This window comes from Cyprinodon variegatus, unplaced genomic scaffold, assembly GCF_000732505.1.
Source record: "Cyprinodon variegatus isolate N-32 unplaced genomic scaffold, C_variegatus-1.0 Scaffold1348, whole genome shotgun sequence".
Classification (NCBI taxonomy): domain Eukaryota; kingdom Metazoa; phylum Chordata; class Actinopteri; order Cyprinodontiformes; family Cyprinodontidae; genus Cyprinodon; species Cyprinodon variegatus.
In genome coordinates this window covers 119,061-136,057 of record NW_015151801.1, presented here as the reverse complement: position 1 = coordinate 136,057, position 16,997 = coordinate 119,061, and the positions used below count along the sequence as shown (strand labels likewise).

Sequence of the window (16,997 nt, the reverse complement as noted above, 5' to 3'; positions counted from 1 at the left end):
TATTAAATTAAACTCCAATAGTATGTATGAAAGCTTTTCAGTAGTGTATATGGAAGCTTTTTAGTAGTATGTATGGAAGGTAAAGCTTTTCACCAGTTTATATGAACAGTTCTCACTACTCTGGATGAGAGCTTTTGATTGGTTATATAAGATCTAAGATATACATTTTTTCACTAGTTTATGGGAGAGCTTTTCACTAGTGTTTATGCACGTTTTTCAGTATATTATACGGAAGAGTTGAATTTAATATGTGTATATGGAAGTTAATTCTGATTTATGTCCCTGGGGGCACCTCGCAGTGGGGTAGCTCCTGAGGTGTTAAAAAAAATTTAAAGAATGAAATTAATCCTAAGTAGAGAATTATGGCAACTACGGTATCTTATTTTTCTTATTTTCTTTATCTGCCATGATTTTTGTACAGAACATTTGCTATGTTAAGGGCACTTGGTGAACATTAAAGTTTATTTTAGCTAAGTTTTTCTTGCTGGAAAGGGATCATTTTCAACAGTAACTACTCATGGAAGCCAGAAAGATTCATAAATAAAAATACGAAATAACATTTTAATAAATAAAAGCACATAATATGATTATGAAATGGTAAAATAAGGGTATATTATCAAGAAATGCTGTCTACTTTTATTCAATAAGTACTTATATTTTATAATTATTGACCATGTTTATCATAATTTAGGCAACTTAGTGCTGAACGGTTGCCTGTGCAGATGGTCTAGCTATATGGTCAACTAATACCAGCTTATTACACTCTCAATGTTAGTCTATGCATAGTAGAAAGGCAAGCATTTGGAGACACTAATCAATAAATATTAAACATCTAAATTAATAAATGTTGTATTTTTAGTTTTAAAAGATTATTCTTATTCATCATATTATTATATGTCCAGGAACACTGTGAAAGCTTGTTTTTATTCTATATGGGATTGTCCTACAGGTCCAGCTTATTTCAACATCTTAAAACCTCACATACCTAAGAACAGTTTAGATGTCAGCTATGACGTACACACCCACATAAAAAGATTAACTCTTAAAAAAGAAGTTGGACCTTACATTAACTCATGACAGTATCCTTGTATTGCTGCATTCTTCTAGCCTACCATCACATGTTCAACAGCAACAAAAAATATCGAGAGCATGAGTCATGTTTTGGTTCCTCCCGTATTCTGAAACCAGTTTTTATTTAGCTATATTCAATAGATGGATTAGGAGTCACTCCTCAGGAAAAGTTGTTTTTATACAACATATGGACCAATGCCTTTAAGTTGTATCAGCTCTTTGTTAAAAAAAGGAAGAGTGGTTTTAGGGTGTGCATTCTGCAGATCCTTTTTGGATTAAGTTTTTCAGATACCTTCTACACACTAACGGCTATTTTCAGTCTCCTGTGTGTGATGTACAAATGTTATGGTGGGAAAAAAGTTGAAAATACAGAACCACTCATATCGTACCTTATTCATTAAATCAGACAGAATTTATAAAACTTCAGCATTTATTGAAACGTGACACAACAGCATACAGTTATATTGGTTGTTTACATGATAAAAATGCAGTCAATACCCTAACTACACATGTGTACACATCTAATATGGCTTTGGTTTTTATATTTATGAGTATAGATTTTTTTTTTTTAATATTACATGATTTATATTTTTTCCCACTGAGATTACAGACTCCCCTCTTTGACCCCAAAAACATCCTTTCTATCTTAAGAGTTTGTTAGAGATGACTTATTTTTTACACCGACTGAGGACATCCTCCATCTTCTCCTGGATTTCTTGCACCCTCACGGTCCACTTGTCACGCACTTCGTCTTCATCATCCTCAGTAACAGCATAGTAGCCCATCAGCGAGATGAGGCCAATGTGGAAGAGGTGTGCGATATGAGAGCAGCAGCGCTCCATGATCTGATGGTCTCCTTCACAGCTGTCCAAGTACACATCCAGCAGAGGTCTTCCAAACAATGTTTTTGTCCCCAACACACCGCGGTAGAACACATCTAGACTCATATCTGACTTGTCCCTCTCATAAATCTTTTCAAAGTCCTCCATGTACTTCTGACTGTTGTCCGGATCTTTCTTCACTCGTGCCACCATTTCGTTGAAGGCCTCGTACTGGTGCTTGATGTAGTTCTCGTACTTGCCATAGGTTTCGTTCACCTCATCAGTGCGGATCTTCTTGAGACATTGCTTGTTCTTCTCGGAGATGGTCTCTAGTTGGGCGTGGATTTCTTTGAAATCCTTGTCCAGGGCATGGCTCTCCTCTTTCATCAGGCCCTTTCTGGCCACACCAACCAGAGAGGAGACGACTCCAAACATGGGGTCGATGGAGGAAGCAAAGGAGGACACCTTCTCCACACAGCACAGCACTTTGACTGTGGTTTTCTTGATTTGTTCAGCACTGGCCATAACTGCAAGGCTGATTTACTCTGGAAGGGGTATAAATTGAAGGAAAAAAATTAATAAATTATACAATGTTTTACCAAATCAATAAGTAAATTCTCAGTGCTGCATGTCATTTGAGGTCTCTTTTACTGTTTTCTGAAAACTGAGACAATTTCTTAAGGATTATGGAAACAAAATAATATGCAATATGGGAATTTTAAACGCAAACCAACTTCCCCATTAGGAGTTCAGAGATTTTTCTAATAGTCCATTCTTCCTATATACATTTTAATACTTCCAAATAAGAAGTATAGAATTTGCTTTTATAATTTCATGCCAGTATGAAACAATAAAAGCTGTTTTCCACTTCTAGTTTCTCAAAATCCCCAAAAAATATTATGACATCCATTAAGTCATTGGAAACGTTTTCATATCCATTTAATATTTTGTATTAATTATCTTTATTATGAAAAACAACCTTTTCTCTTCAAGACAGAATATTATCCGTCAATGCTTTATTAATTTAATATTCTACAGTAGTAAACATTTACTTTTTGATAGTGTTATTTATATTTACATAATTTTTACCTGCGTAAGCAGCAGAATATTTGTCAAATATGTTTTTTTTTAAGAAATTAGAGATACATTATCCTAAAATTTAAGCTATACAAAAATGTAATCACTTGCTTCATTTGCCCCTTAGTTGCTTTTTAAGGTCAAAACAATTTAACTAACTTAATTTTGGAAACATACCTGCTAATACCTTACCAGGCATCCCTATAAATAGTAGTCTTTTTTTTTTTTTTTAAAGCAATCTAATAATCTTTTTATACCGATGAAATAGTAAGCAGTCTGGAAGAACTACTTGAGTTGCATTGGATGTCATAGCTGAGACATTAATCACCCCTCTCAGTGTAGTTCTGCTGGAAAAACTCAGTAACAACAGTAGGTCTGTCTTCATCTCTAGTACTACAAGAAAAACAAGAAAAGTGCGAGCAGGTTATGACCTTCTTCGAAACATCTCCAAACAGCCTCAGGTAGCCGTTGTAATGTAAACCTCTGGATGCGTTTGTTCTCCAGCTCTCATTTCCTGATCTCCAGCTGCTTAATATGACCAACGCCTCGTGCCGCTATCAGCCCCCTGTCGGCTTTAGCTCCAGCACAAAGGTCCTAAAACCCTTCAGAGTAGAGATAATAAACCACAAAGGCCCGTCATGTTTACTTACCAGAGATAAAATTGTTTGTATCCCGCCCGTCTACAGTGGCCTTCTGACGATCTTTTCCACCATTTTTTAACACCAGTTAGCTAAGGCCCGCCCATCGTAACCAAATTAGGATGTAGAAACCAGGAAGTGAGCAGGGGCTTCTCTGTGCTGATTGGATAAGGAGAGAGCCTGGTGCTGATTGGATAAGGAGACTTCCTGCGTAGGAATCTTTGGAACTAATTCAGTTTATCTCATCCTTTTTTTGTAAATTGAAAATAAAGAATATCAATGACAATGTCAAACAATACGTCAATAATGAACATTACAAGAAAAGAATAAGATCACAACTCCTATTAACTGCAATAGAAATGTAAGGTTAGAACAAGGAATGAAAAAAAAACAACAACTAATAATTAAATTATCAAGAAAAGGGAACTAACTGAAATTCTTCCATTAAATCAGACAATTTAATTAATATAAGGATCTGCATCTTTTTCAGACATCGGTAAAGTTCGTTTTTGAGAGCAGATAATGAGAGATTAGAATAGATTAGATTAGATTAGATGCAAATTTATTGTCATTACACAGGTACAGGTACGAGGCAACAAAATGCAGTTTAGGTCTAACCAGAAGTGCAATAGCAGCAGGATAAATAATGGTTCTATAAGTACAGGACATGGGTTTCTACTGAATAAGTTTAGAGGTGAATATCATTATAAACAGAATCTTACTAATAGATGAATATGATATATAGATAACTAGTGTTATGAACTAAATTTACAGCTGGATAATTACCAAATATAATATATAGGTGGATATTACTATAAAAAGGGTTTTTACAGTTATGTACAATAGCATATATACAGATGGGTTTTACTATTAAATGAATAAATAAAGTTTGGACAGAAACTATCTAAATTAAAGAGCAGTGGAAGGTAATTGCATATTACAATTAAAGTACGCTATTGCAAATGTAAATGTAAACAATGAGAGGGAGCATTTTGCATAACGACATTTATGGATATAATATTTGGCTATAATCATCAAAGCATTAACTAAGAATTCCAGATTTTTTTCATTGATATATAAACCAAACTAAATTATTTGTAAGGAATTAAAGTCCACATTTATAGATCTAGAAGATAAAAAGATTTGAAGTTGATCCCATGGGATTCTTACTTCTTTACATTCATAAAACAAATGATTAGTAGTTTCCAATTGAGTTGTACAGAAACCACAATTACCAACATTGAATTTAAATCTCTCTCTTAAGTACCCATTTGAAGGATGTTTGTCATTTATTATTTTAAATTGTAATTCTTTATATTTAGGAGGAATTGGGAATTTCAAATAATTTGTCCTAATTTTGGTTATCATAGATTTCTTAAAATGTTGTAAGAGAAGTGTACGTTTTGTTCAACCAGGGTACATATTATGTATAGAATATTGATTTAAGAACCTATTAGTGCATTTATTGTCTCTAATGTCTGAATGCTCAATTTGAAGCTTATGGAGTCTTGGAATAGAGAAATGAGATATACTGTTTTTAACTAACTTAAGAAGAACATTAGGTATACTACGTAAAACTTTATTGTAACTTGTTAATGAACAATCAGTTCCATGAACCCTGTTAAAATCCTCCAAACTTAAAATATCACCATTTCCATCCATTAACTGAGAAATTGACCAGCTTTGTTTATTCCACCAATGCTTTATAAATATAGATCTTCTACCACATAGAATGGCTCTGTTGTTCCACAGTGGGACATTATGAGGGCTGAAGCTGTGCTTGAAAATTAACTTCCACTGTAACAAAACCTGTTGATGGAAATGTGAGAGTTGTAGGGGGAGTTTAGATAATATGAAATCACATTTTAGAAGCAACTCAATACCACCCACACTTTGAAACACAAACAACGGTATAATAAACCAAATGAGATCACCAAGACTGAAGCCATCTTATTTTTAAAGTACCATTCATAATTTAAAAATCAATTGCTTTAATGCCACCTTCTTCGTAATTGTTTAGCAAATCACTTTTTCTAATGTAATGGTGTTTGTTTTTCCAGATAAAATAAAAATTTATTCTGTTAATCTGTTTTATGAGATTTGGAGGGACGGCTAAGGAATAAGCAGGAAACGTCAACCTGGATAAGGATTCAGTTTTTGTTAATAATGTTCTGCCAAACAACATCAGGTCTCTCTGAAGCCAATTATTCAAGGTTTTGCCACATTTATCAATGTTTTCTTTTAAACTTTTCTTACGCTGGTAGCTTTACATTTAGTAATCCACATTACTAAGTACTTAATTTCAGTTTTAACTGGAATATTGGAAATTGAAGAATCACAATAATTACTAATACTCATAACTTCACATTTATTTATATTAAGCTGCAGCCCTGAGGCTTGCAAAAACAACTCTATTTCCTTTAGCTAGAGGAATTTGTTCTTTATTTTTTAAGAAGAGTGTTGTATCATCTGCAAATCGAATAATTAGTATTTATTGGTTATTTATTTTCAGACATTTAATATTAGAGTTTTTGATTACTATGGCAAGTAATTCTGTAACTATAATAAATAAGAGTGGTGAGATACTACAACCTTGTCTGATTCCTCTTTCTACATTGAATCTGGGACATGTGCCCTGTGCCAAAGACACACAGCTGTTAATATTGGTGTTTAACATAGTAATCATATTAAGAAAAATATTACCAAATCAAAAGTGTCTCAGCGTTTTAAAAATAAAATTATGTTCCACCGAATCAAATGCTTTTTAGAAATCTAAAAAGTTTATCTCATACTCATACATAATCCTGATCACCATATTCTAAGGAAATTGTAGGTAGGAGAAATGAAACCACAGCCAGAAACCTACCTGGTAACCTTTTAACAACAACCCCTCCTAAAATTCTTCTCATATTTAAGTCTCCATACTTTCATTTTATTTCCAATCGGAAAACCAAGGCGATGCTATTTTTAAAAATGAGATTAATCAGAATCAGAATCTGAGCATTATAATAAGACTTTATAATAAGACATTATAAGACTGTTTATCAAAAGTTAAAGGTATCCTTATTTTATCAAGTTGCTGTCAACAGTCCAATGGATGGATCATTTATACTTCCATTGGCTATAACAAGCATGGACAGTCAATTATATTTATTAAGTGGGCCTTATTAGATTAAATTCAAAACAATACAACATTACATCCAAAATATAATAATAAAAACAAAAAACAAATAAATACCATTATTATATGTTGTGAAATACGGTTAGTAACTGTGAAAATACACAGAACAAAAACAAATGTTTGTATTTTTTCCCCCCAGCTTTTATTGTCATTTCGCTGTCACAAGTACAGAGCAACGAAATGAACTCTCTGCATTTAAACCATCCCCTTGGGGAGCAGAGGGCTGCCATTGTGCGGAGCCTGGGGAGCAGTGTGGGGTAAAGGGTCCTGCTCAGGGACCCAAAGTGTCATTCTGTGGGAGTGGGGCTCGACATTAGAACCTCAGAATTCCAAGCTCTATGCCCTAACCGCTACGCCACCACTCCCCTGTAAATGTGACTAAAACAGGCAAATATATCAGTTTCTTAAAATAAGAGGGTTTTTTTCTTAGTTTGTATGAAATTATAGCATATTAAAAACAAATAAATAAAATGATTTTCACACAAAGGTTTTGGATCACTGCATTGACAGTGTTCTAAAAAGATGTGTAGGCTCCCTAGACTGAGAGCTCTTTTAAAAATGCTGGAAACATACCTTTAAGGACTTTTATTGCATAGACTCTTCTTACTGACATGAAAAAAAAAATCTTAGTTGTTAAACTATACATGGTTTGTAAATCATAATATCTTTGTCTTTTTTAATATTTTCCTCATTCGTATAATCACCACATGCTTGTAAAAGCTGTAAATGTTCTTGGTAAGGTAAAACTCCTGCTAGTCCAACTTTGAAAACTTTGTGCCTGACAGAAAATATATTAAAACCGATCATTATTCAACTTACATATTTTTTTTTTTTACAAGAATTTTAGAAGATTTGTTTGTTTTAATTTTGTTTTTCTAAAAGACCACCAACACTATTATGTCTTTCCCTATGATTTGTGATGGAGATTCCCTTAAATGGAAGAAAAATGAGATAAACTGCTATACTAACTGAATTGTTTAACTGCCTATTTGACATATTTTCTGTCACCTGATGGAAATCAAACTTGTTTTTTTTTTCATAATGGCTAATGTTTTATGTGGAGAGAAAAAATAGATACTTGAAAACCAGACTAAATCACTTAACGGTATTGCAAGGTTTGCAATATGAGCAGGGAATGGTGCAACTAGAAAGACAAGGTGACATTTTGAGGAAAAGCATTGAAACCATATTAATGATAAACACCCCTTTATGCCATCAAATTAACTATTAAGTGGCTAAATGATAAGAACAGCCACGTTTTGGGAAGTTGTTTCAAAGCTCCAATCTTAATCCCAAAGAATATTTCTGGATAGAGCTGAAAAAGTGAATGTGTGTAACCAGGACTAAATACGTGACTCATGTACATTAGCTTTGTACAGAAGATAGACTTGCTAAATGTCTTTTTTTATTAAGTATTGAGAAATACATAAAAAAAATAGGATTTTTCCATTTTTTGTGAGGAATTTTCCTCAATTAAAGACAAAAATCTACTTTTTTTTTTTTCTTGCAAAGTCTTGAGAACTGGAATGTGCTTTTAGTTTCATAAAAGCAAAAACACTCACGCTTAATTAAGCTTGATGAATACATGTTTCTATAATAGATTGCATTACATTGAAACTGTTCTTAATCTGATTTGTATCTAATATTTTTGAACTCTGTACTTTGATATCAGGTTGTGCTGCCCTGATGTTGTTTTTATTAACTATATAATGTTGTAGAAACCAGGAAGTGAATCTTTGCTGTCCTGTGCTGATTGAATGAGGAAGACTTCAGTCATATGTGTCACAGGAGCTCCAAAGAAATTCATTAGTCCCTCTTCAATGACTCATGTTAGTTGTAGTTTTACTCATTCACATACATAAAATAGGTGAGCAGATACTAAAGAAATGTTTGGTTCAAGAGCTTATTAAGATTCCTTTCATACTTAAGTCTGCATACCATCGTTTTAGTTTCTATGAAAGCAACACTGTTCCATCATGCTAAATGTTCGATTCAAAGGAATTTATTTAAGAGAATAAGGATCACAATCGGTTTACCAAATTCACCAATGTCCCTGTAAATTCATCCTTTGCCATTATCACCTTCTCTCTGCATGCACATTTTAATCTCATTAACACTGATGGCATGTAATAGGATTTGTATTTAATTTTTTTAATGTTCTCCTTTAAATTAAAGGGCATACCTAGCAATACAAAATATAATTTGTTTGAAATTATACAGTTGCGTTTTTATCCTGTTTTTGAAATCCTTCAACATATTAATAGCAAATACACAGAAAACATAATCTCAAAATAGCGGTCTTGGAATTATTATCATGAAAAATAATTTATCTTAATCTGATATTTCCAAAAGAAAACATTTTCAGGACTTCTCCTAGCCTAAATTTCACTTGTTGGCCTAAAAAAGCTTTGTTTTAAATGTTGAACTAAACTTGAAATGACCATTTGTTCAACAAAATAAGTCCCAAAGGCTCTCTGGACAACCAAGGCCCTGCTTTGGATTTTCTGTTGCAAAGCCAGGATCTATATCCTAAAGAGAAGAGCTACAAAAGTATTTTTAGTAAATGCATGACTGAGGTACTCCCGTTATGTCAGAAGATTTAGCTGAAACTTACTGTACAGCAAAGTTTAAAAGACAGTTCTATCAAATATCAAGGATATTATTCTGATGTTTACCAATTATATCATTTTGGTAATCTTAACAGACCTAAAATGACAAAAAATAGTCAGATTTAAAGTCATACAATGTGAGAAAAAGGAATATACATGGAAGGAAAACGTACACTACATGCGTTAATTCATAGTTTTGATGCCTTCACTGTGAATCTACAATGTTCATAGTCGTGAAAATAAAGAAAACTCTTTGAATGAGAAGGTGTGTCCAAACTTTTGGTCTGTACCCTATATATGTATATATATGTAGATATAGATATATATAGATAAATATTTACAGGGGTAGAGGTTTTACAGAATTGTAAAGGCAAACAAAGATTAGAGTTTCATTTGACACATGAATTGGGCAACAAAGAAAGAAAACCTGCCTTTTTTATAAGTGTGGCTTAGTTTGTATGTACTTGGTATCTATACCTTCCTGAAATAAGTTGCAACTTTTTTTTTTAAGATTTTGAATAAGATATTTATTATCAACTGTCCAAAAGCTCATATTACTGCCATCTGTGCTACATATGGTTATGTCTCTGAAGGGTCTATTTATTTTATCCACCCTCTTAGCAGATTTATTAATCCTTGTTATAACAAGGTTAGACCAAACATTTTTTTTTTATTCTTTAAATTCATAACACCTGTAACATTTTAGGTTGTGCTCTTAAGAGCCTTTACCTGTTACTTGTTTTGCAGAGCTCCTTTTTCTTTCTGTTTCCATTGAGCTTTTGCTAAGTGTTTGGTTCCTCCCCTTATTTGCTTATTCAAATGTAGAAACTTTAGACTTTGTGGGAATGATGGTGTTTCTGAATGTGCGACATGGAACAGCAAAACAGGAGTACTACCGGTACTCCCATACCCGTTGATTCATTTATGTTTATTTTACTGACTCTGTCCAGTCCCTCTTCTCCCCTCTTAATTAAAGGTTATTTTCTGATGCTATTGGTTAATCTGACTCTGCATCCTTTCTGAGAACAATTATACAGTCAAATTATTTATTTTACAAAATATTAATTTCCATGTAAAATGAAAAGAATAATTTCATTTATATTTGGCCATCTGCTTGAATGTTTTATTCTAAATAAGAGAGGCTTAAAGTTTTGTAAACTGAATTTAACAGAATTGCAGAGTTATTAACGAATGGCTTTTAAATGTATGCATTAAGGAAGGGTTAGGAAGAAAGCTGTGAAGAGGTTCAAATGTTTAGGTATCAAAAACAATGTTGCATGCTTTAAACAAACCTCAGGGCTCTCTCAGTCCATGGTCTAATTATACAAAAAGTGTGTCACAACTAGACCTATTCTGCTCACCTAAATCAAACTCAGTATAGGTGGGTAATAATTTTAAAAAAGCAATATTTGGCAGAGAATCTTCAAACAGGACAAATATTAGTATGCACTCCAACAATCTCAATGTTAGGGAACAGTAGCAAAAAGAAACTCATTAAAAGTATGCTTTGTAGTAGCAATCAGCTGCCACGGTGCAAAGATATGAAAAACATGAGACCTTTGTGGGCTCACAAGCATATGAAAAATATGAGACTTTTGCGGGCTGGCAAGCAAAACCAGTACTGCATATCAACCTGAATGCAACATTTCCACTATGAACCTGATGGTGACAATATTATGCTGCAGGGATGCCATTCTTCATTTAAAAGAGACTAATTGGACAGGCTTGGTGTTAAATCTTATAGAGTTAAATACCATTCATAACACACATAATAGAAAACAGGTTAAAGAATCTAACATACCCAACAGTAACATATAGCCTTAATATTAAAGTTCATGGGAGCTCTTTATCTGTTTCCTTACTTATGCAAAGGAGAAAGAGGAAAAAAAGTGAAAAGCTACAATAAATCAACCCCACAAACACTCTCAACTAAGGAAAATTGTTTTACAAAAGGTTGGTTCTAGGTGGCTGAATAAGTAGTACTCAATATAGTGGAAAAAAATAAGTGAAAACCATGCATAAGTTGTCTTACACTTCAGAGCAATGAAGTCCCCCAAATGATCAGAAATGTGTTTGAAAGGTTCAACAAAAAATTTTAAAAAAGAAAAGTTCCGCAGGCAAGATTACTTTTGCAAAACATTGTAATTAATAATTTTTTTATAAAACTGTCCCCATTTTTTTTTTATCAAGATTTTTTTTTCAAAATGTGAGAAACCGTTCAGCCGCAGTAGGCATGTGTAAACAGTCTGTTGTGTTTTGAGCAAATATCTGAAGCTATTTCTGTACTTGTTTAATCATGTTCTTAGCAGTCCAGGTGCTGGAACCAGTCACTGCAGCCCACAGGTAAGAGGCATGCTACACTCCGGACAGGTTGGGTAAACATGACTTACAGTAATCAGATAACGCTCTGATTCTACTTGATGCACTTGTTCTAAAAACGAAAATCTTTTTAAAAAATATATCAATACTATCGAAAATATATATTCAAGATTTTAGTCGAATATTTAATCCCCCCCTCTCATTTTCCTTTCTATGCTCCCACCCATTGCTCAGCAGGGTTCAGCTCAGCTGCTCTTCTGTTGTTTTTCAGGCTATAAAACCCCAGGCTGACCCTCTGGCTGTCTTTTTTGTCCACCCTTCTCTCTGTACTGCTGTTTTCCTGCACTATCCGCTGCGACCTGGGTCCAACTGGCCGAACTGACCATATAGTTTCAGGTATGCCCTTTAATGAACTGTGCAGCATGTTTGACTCAGCAGCGCTCCATGGAGTGGTCCTGCTTTTTGGGATTAGAAGGGTTTTAGTCCGCCATTGAAGTGGTCAACGTTGGAGAGCAGAGGCTGACCTCTTTTTGAAACAAAATCAATTCATTTCCAACTGTTTGCTTGGTTTTTACAATGTATTTTACAGGGAATCTTTCTATAATGTTATATCATGCATTTTATAGTATGTTTCCCTCAGTCTGGTCGAACATTTATGTGATTTGTTTCATTTATTTCATAAAAAAAAAATACTTTATCAGACTTTTTTCCCTGTATCTTTGGTCAATTGGTTTTAGGACCAGGAAAGAGATGACATCAATGAAAATGGACAAGCTGTTATTAGAGCTGTTGGTCCTGCTGGGGTGAGGAAATTCAAAACATGTATCACACTGACATACAGTGAACACAGTTAAACCACACAATTGTATAGTGCAAACTGTATATGGTACATAGACATAATTATTGTTATCATGAAGTACATTTCTATAATGAAAAATACAGTGAAAGCAAATATTTACTAAATTAATGTTTTTTCTCATTATCAGATATTCTGTCATACTGCATGGGACTGAGATCAGGCCTCTGTAACATCCAATCCAAAAACATTGCTTTGTTCTCCTTGGACCATTTTTTGAATGATTTAGCTGTATGATTTCTCTGTTTGCTCTCTACTTTATTGCGCATTTGGATGAGCTGAACTCTTGATATGTTGCTACTTTTATGGAGTTTGTTGTGAACACTTAAATTTTTCTTCTACCCATCCATCTGTCCGTTTGTCTAACTGAACTACTGCTGGTGTTCCCAAATGTGAGAACAGGCTCCAATCAGAGAAAAAAGTTTTTTTGTCTGTTTGTGTTGGATTTTTTTTTTCCTGTCGGCGTCTCCCAACTCTCCTGTTTACAGGCCAGTTTCTATATTTTTTTTTTTACTTCTGACATATTTAACTACCTTACCACTATGATGAGTAAGTATATTAAATGTCCAAGATGCTCAGAAGAAGTTCCAACCTGGTTTTTCATCAACAGCTAGACAGTATGTCCACTTGAGGTCAAAAGTATCCTTCCTCAAGCAATGTTGGTTTATCCAACTTTGGTCCTTTCTGGCACACTGGTTTGACCCCATTTACAATAAATCTACCAAATATAAATAAGAAGAATACATCTCACCCATACAGTACCTAGTCTTTGTCTCACCATACAATCCAGTTATTTTGTACTTTGGACAGAGTTCAAGATTTTTGAAGACTATGAAACAAGTCACCTGAAGGTGGTTGAGGGATCTGATGTGGATCTTTTCTGAGGAAATGTATCTAGTAATATCCTAACAGAGTTAGACATCTCTTTAACTGTGAATATATCGGGATTAAATTTATAGATGGATGCACTAACATGTTCAAAACGTTATCATGTTCATAGAAAAAGAGCAAGTAAAGATTTGCTTAATTTTCTGAGTCTTATTACGCTTTACACTAATTAATGGTTTGCTATTCCCCGACAGTGTAGTAATCTAATTTAATGTTGTTTCTAGAGTCGTTGGGTTTAGTTTTGGTGCAATCCAAAGGCCTGATTATGATGACACTCCAAACCCGGAGTTCCTCAATGCATCCTGGATGGCCAGCATCCCTGATGATCAGCCATTGTCTGCAATCACAATGCCAGGAACACACAACACCATGGCCCTGTATGGCGGAGTTTACGCAGAGTGTCAGACATGGACCTTGGCCTCCCAACTTCGAGCTGGTGTTCGTTTTCTAGATGTCCGTGTGCGTCACGTCGACGGGAATCTGACCATCCACCATGGGGTGTCCTACCAGTGGGCTCATTTCGGACATGTACTAGAGGGTGTGGTTGACTTCCTGCATGAATATCCAAGTGAGACTGTTTTGATGCGGTTAAAAGAGGAGTTCAGTGAGACAAATGACATATACAGTGCTGTGGTAGATTTCATCCATCGCTATGCTTACTGGGACCTGATATGGCACAGCAGAATGGTACCCACTATGGGTGAGGCCAGAGGGAAGCTCATCATTCTGCAGGACTTTACTGGTCCAGATTTGGGAATGCGCTACGGTTCCCTGGATATAGCCGATGCCTGGAAGGTATGAGAAGTTAATGTTGTTTTGTTTCAGCAACAATCAAACTGTAGCTGTTAGGATATATAATAATGCTCAGTCAAAGTAAATGTGTTAAAACGGATGGTGAATTTATGCAATCAAACTGAAGTTTCAAGAATCTTATAAAAGTAAATAATTTATATTTTAAAAAATATGTACACTGTAAGTTGGGTCATGATAGTATTAAAACGGTAAAACTTTTGCAATGTAACTTTACTGTTACCTGCAGGTACCAACCCTGCTGTATTTGGAGGAGAAATGGCAGAGTGTCTACAAACATCTGGAGGCTGCACCATCGGGAAATATGGATCAGATTTTTCTAACCTATGCCAGTGGAGCTGGCGTGTTTGCCCACCCCAGAGCTGTTGCACAGGGAATCAACCCACAGCTGTATGAGTACCTGCAGGCTAAGACAAACCAGAACCAGCGCCTCGGAATCATATGCATGGACTTCCCTGCTGCTCCTATGATCCAAACCATTATTGATTTCCAACTAAAAGAGGTTGTAAAAAACAGCAAAATGGATGTGAAGCATGCATCTTTTTTAGTCAGACAGATGATCAAACAATTTGCTGCCAAGAATTGACCTGTATTTTAATGACCCAGAACTTTACGAAAATTTGGTTAAATTTAAAAAAAATCAGCCAAGAGAAATAATTTGACTTTTTAGCCAATGATTTAAAGCTAACCTGTTTTCATACATCATTGTTTAGAAAATGAAAGTTGCAAAACAGGACTACTTTAATACAAAAGGAAATATTGAGTTTAAAGCCTTTGTTTTAAACAAAATTATTAAGTTTTTTAAAATTGTTAAAATGGAAAATGCAAACTTCCTGACTAATAAATGAAATGGTTTAAGCTATGTTTGTTTCTAGCTCTTCTTATTTACTCATCTGAATGAAGACTAAATCTGAATGCCACCTTAACTTTAATCTGCTGCCACCAGATGGCAGATATTCTGAAAAAAGTCTCCATCTATGGTTGCTTTAAGGCTTTATAGAAAATGTGGCACATGAACCATTTATCATACTCTTTTAACATTATACTTATGCACCATTTTCTGGTGGCCAAGCTCACAAAATCCTAAAACAACAAATAAAAAAGCAAGCAAAAACACTGTTTTTCAGTCAATGCAGTGCCATAATTGATCTTAAATGGTCATGATTTATTAATTACCCAGATGAAAATACAATACAGGGTGTATTGGAAGAAAAAAAAAAAAGATTTTCCCCTTTAAATAATGATCCATACCCCATTAACTGTCATGTCCCTTCCACAGGACATACACTCTTAGATAAAATTTGTTGGTAGCCCTATACTGAAAAAAACCCCTACAATGATCACAGAAATAACTTGAATCTGACAAAAGTAATATTAAATGGCCTGTAATTATATAGCACAATTTCAAGTCAGAGGAATTGACCAAAGCGCTTTACACTACATTCAATCATTCACACATTCACACATAAACCCACACACTGATGGTGGCACGCTACACCACCAGTCCCTTCAACCACCATCAGCAGGAAATGCACGTAAGGTGTCCTGCCTAAAAACACAACAACACTGAACGCCATAGCCTTGAACCAACAACACCTCCAACAAACCTCCGGTTTTTATATATATATATATATATATATATATATGGGGGGTGCTTTCAGGGTTCTGCCCTCTGTTTTAGTTTATTTTTTGTTTCTTGGTTATTCTGTATTTATTGTACAGTTATTCTGTATTTCTTGAGTTACTCTCTGTTGCTCCCTTGTGGCTGTTCCTTCCCACTTGGCTCTTTTGTAGGCACTTCTTTTCACACCTGCTCCATATGAGCTCATTAGCCCATCCTATGTTATGTTCCCCATATACTATATATATATATATGTATATATACTCCACCTCTGCAGTTCTTGTTTGCTGGTTTCTTGTTGTTGTTTTGTTGCTTTCCCGTCTCTTGCTTCCCATGTGGATTTTCCCTGAGTTCAATGGATTTTTGGTTTTCAGTATTCTTCGTTTTCAGTTGCCTGTTTTTCTTTACTTAAATCAGTAAAACAAACAGTTTTCTATTCAGATTGAGAGGCTGGCTTAAGATGTTACCCCGGCGCTCACTGAGTGTGTGTGGGCTCCCTTTGAATATGGGCTCCTATGAATACATCTCTGAATTTGGGTCCTCAAAGCCTCCCCCCAACCTGACAGATATTTTGTATAATTCAAGAAATCCAGAAGGAAGACTATAAACAAGAGCATTCAAAGAATCTCAGTATTGGCCTTCCCCATTAGTTATGCTTCTGATTATATCTGAGACGTTGCGTTAAACCTTCTGCTGTTTTTTTGTTGTTTTTTTCCCCCCTAATGTCTCAATACTGGGTGGCACTCTTTCTAATGGTTGTTTTTTTTAACCTTTTAAAAGACAGAAGTTAATAAAAATCATCCAAACAGTGGTCAGATGTTTATTCTGGTGCCTTTATATTAGTAGACAGATATTTGCTAAACTAATAGTTTAATACATAGAAAGTATAATTTTATTCAAGTGTCCCATTATTTTCTTGTTGGCTTAAAACCCTGTGTTTACACTAAGAGGGTTTTACACTTGTTGAAATATCTAACTGCATAAATTCTGAACCTTGTTTTGAAAAAAGTCTGATTCGCAGAAGAAAACACCTCCATAGGAGAGGCTGGTGGTTAAACATAAAGCAATATTTTGTGTGTCAGTTGTTTGCATCAGATGAGTTGCAG

At 34.6% G+C, this 16,997-nt stretch overlaps 2 protein-coding genes across 2 annotated transcripts; one reads left to right on the top strand and one right to left on the bottom strand.

Moving 5' to 3' along the window:
• Positions 1–1,642: 1,642 nt before the first annotated feature.
• Positions 1,643–3,744, bottom strand: LOC107102952. The gene is made up of 2 exons (XM_015402429.1): positions 3,620–3,744; positions 1,643–2,437 (listed from the first exon to the last, which is right to left on the bottom strand). The coding sequence occupies exon 2, from the start codon at positions 2,415–2,417 to the stop codon at positions 1,740–1,742; it is 678 nt and encodes a 225-aa protein (XP_015257915.1). The 5' UTR covers positions 2,418–2,437; positions 3,620–3,744; the 3' UTR covers positions 1,643–1,739.
• Positions 3,745–11,974: 8,230 nt separating this feature from the next.
• Positions 11,975–15,100, top strand: LOC107102950 (1-phosphatidylinositol phosphodiesterase-like). Its single transcript, XM_015402428.1, has 4 exons — positions 11,975–12,112; positions 12,454–12,519; positions 13,685–14,255; positions 14,500–15,100. Exons 2-4 carry the CDS (start codon positions 12,467–12,469, stop codon positions 14,854–14,856), a joined length of 981 nt encoding a protein of 326 aa, XP_015257914.1. The 5' UTR covers positions 11,975–12,112; positions 12,454–12,466; the 3' UTR covers positions 14,857–15,100.
• Positions 15,101–16,997: the final 1,897 nt, after the last annotated feature.

Coding starts and splice junctions, on each gene's coding strand:
- LOC107102952 (XM_015402429.1), bottom strand. CDS start 2,417: ATGGCCAGTGCTGAACAAATCAAGAAAACCACAGTCAAAGTGCTGTGC.
- LOC107102950 (XM_015402428.1), top strand. CDS start 12,467: ATGACATCAATGAAAATGGACAAGCTGTTATTAGAGCTGTTGGTCCTG. Junction 12,520..13,684: donor GAGCTGTTGGTCCTGCTGGG/GTGAGGAAATTC, acceptor TGTTGTTTCTAG/AGTCGTTGGGTTTAGTTTTG. Junction 14,256..14,499: donor ATATAGCCGATGCCTGGAAG/GTATGAGAAGTT, acceptor TGTTACCTGCAG/GTACCAACCCTGCTGTATTT.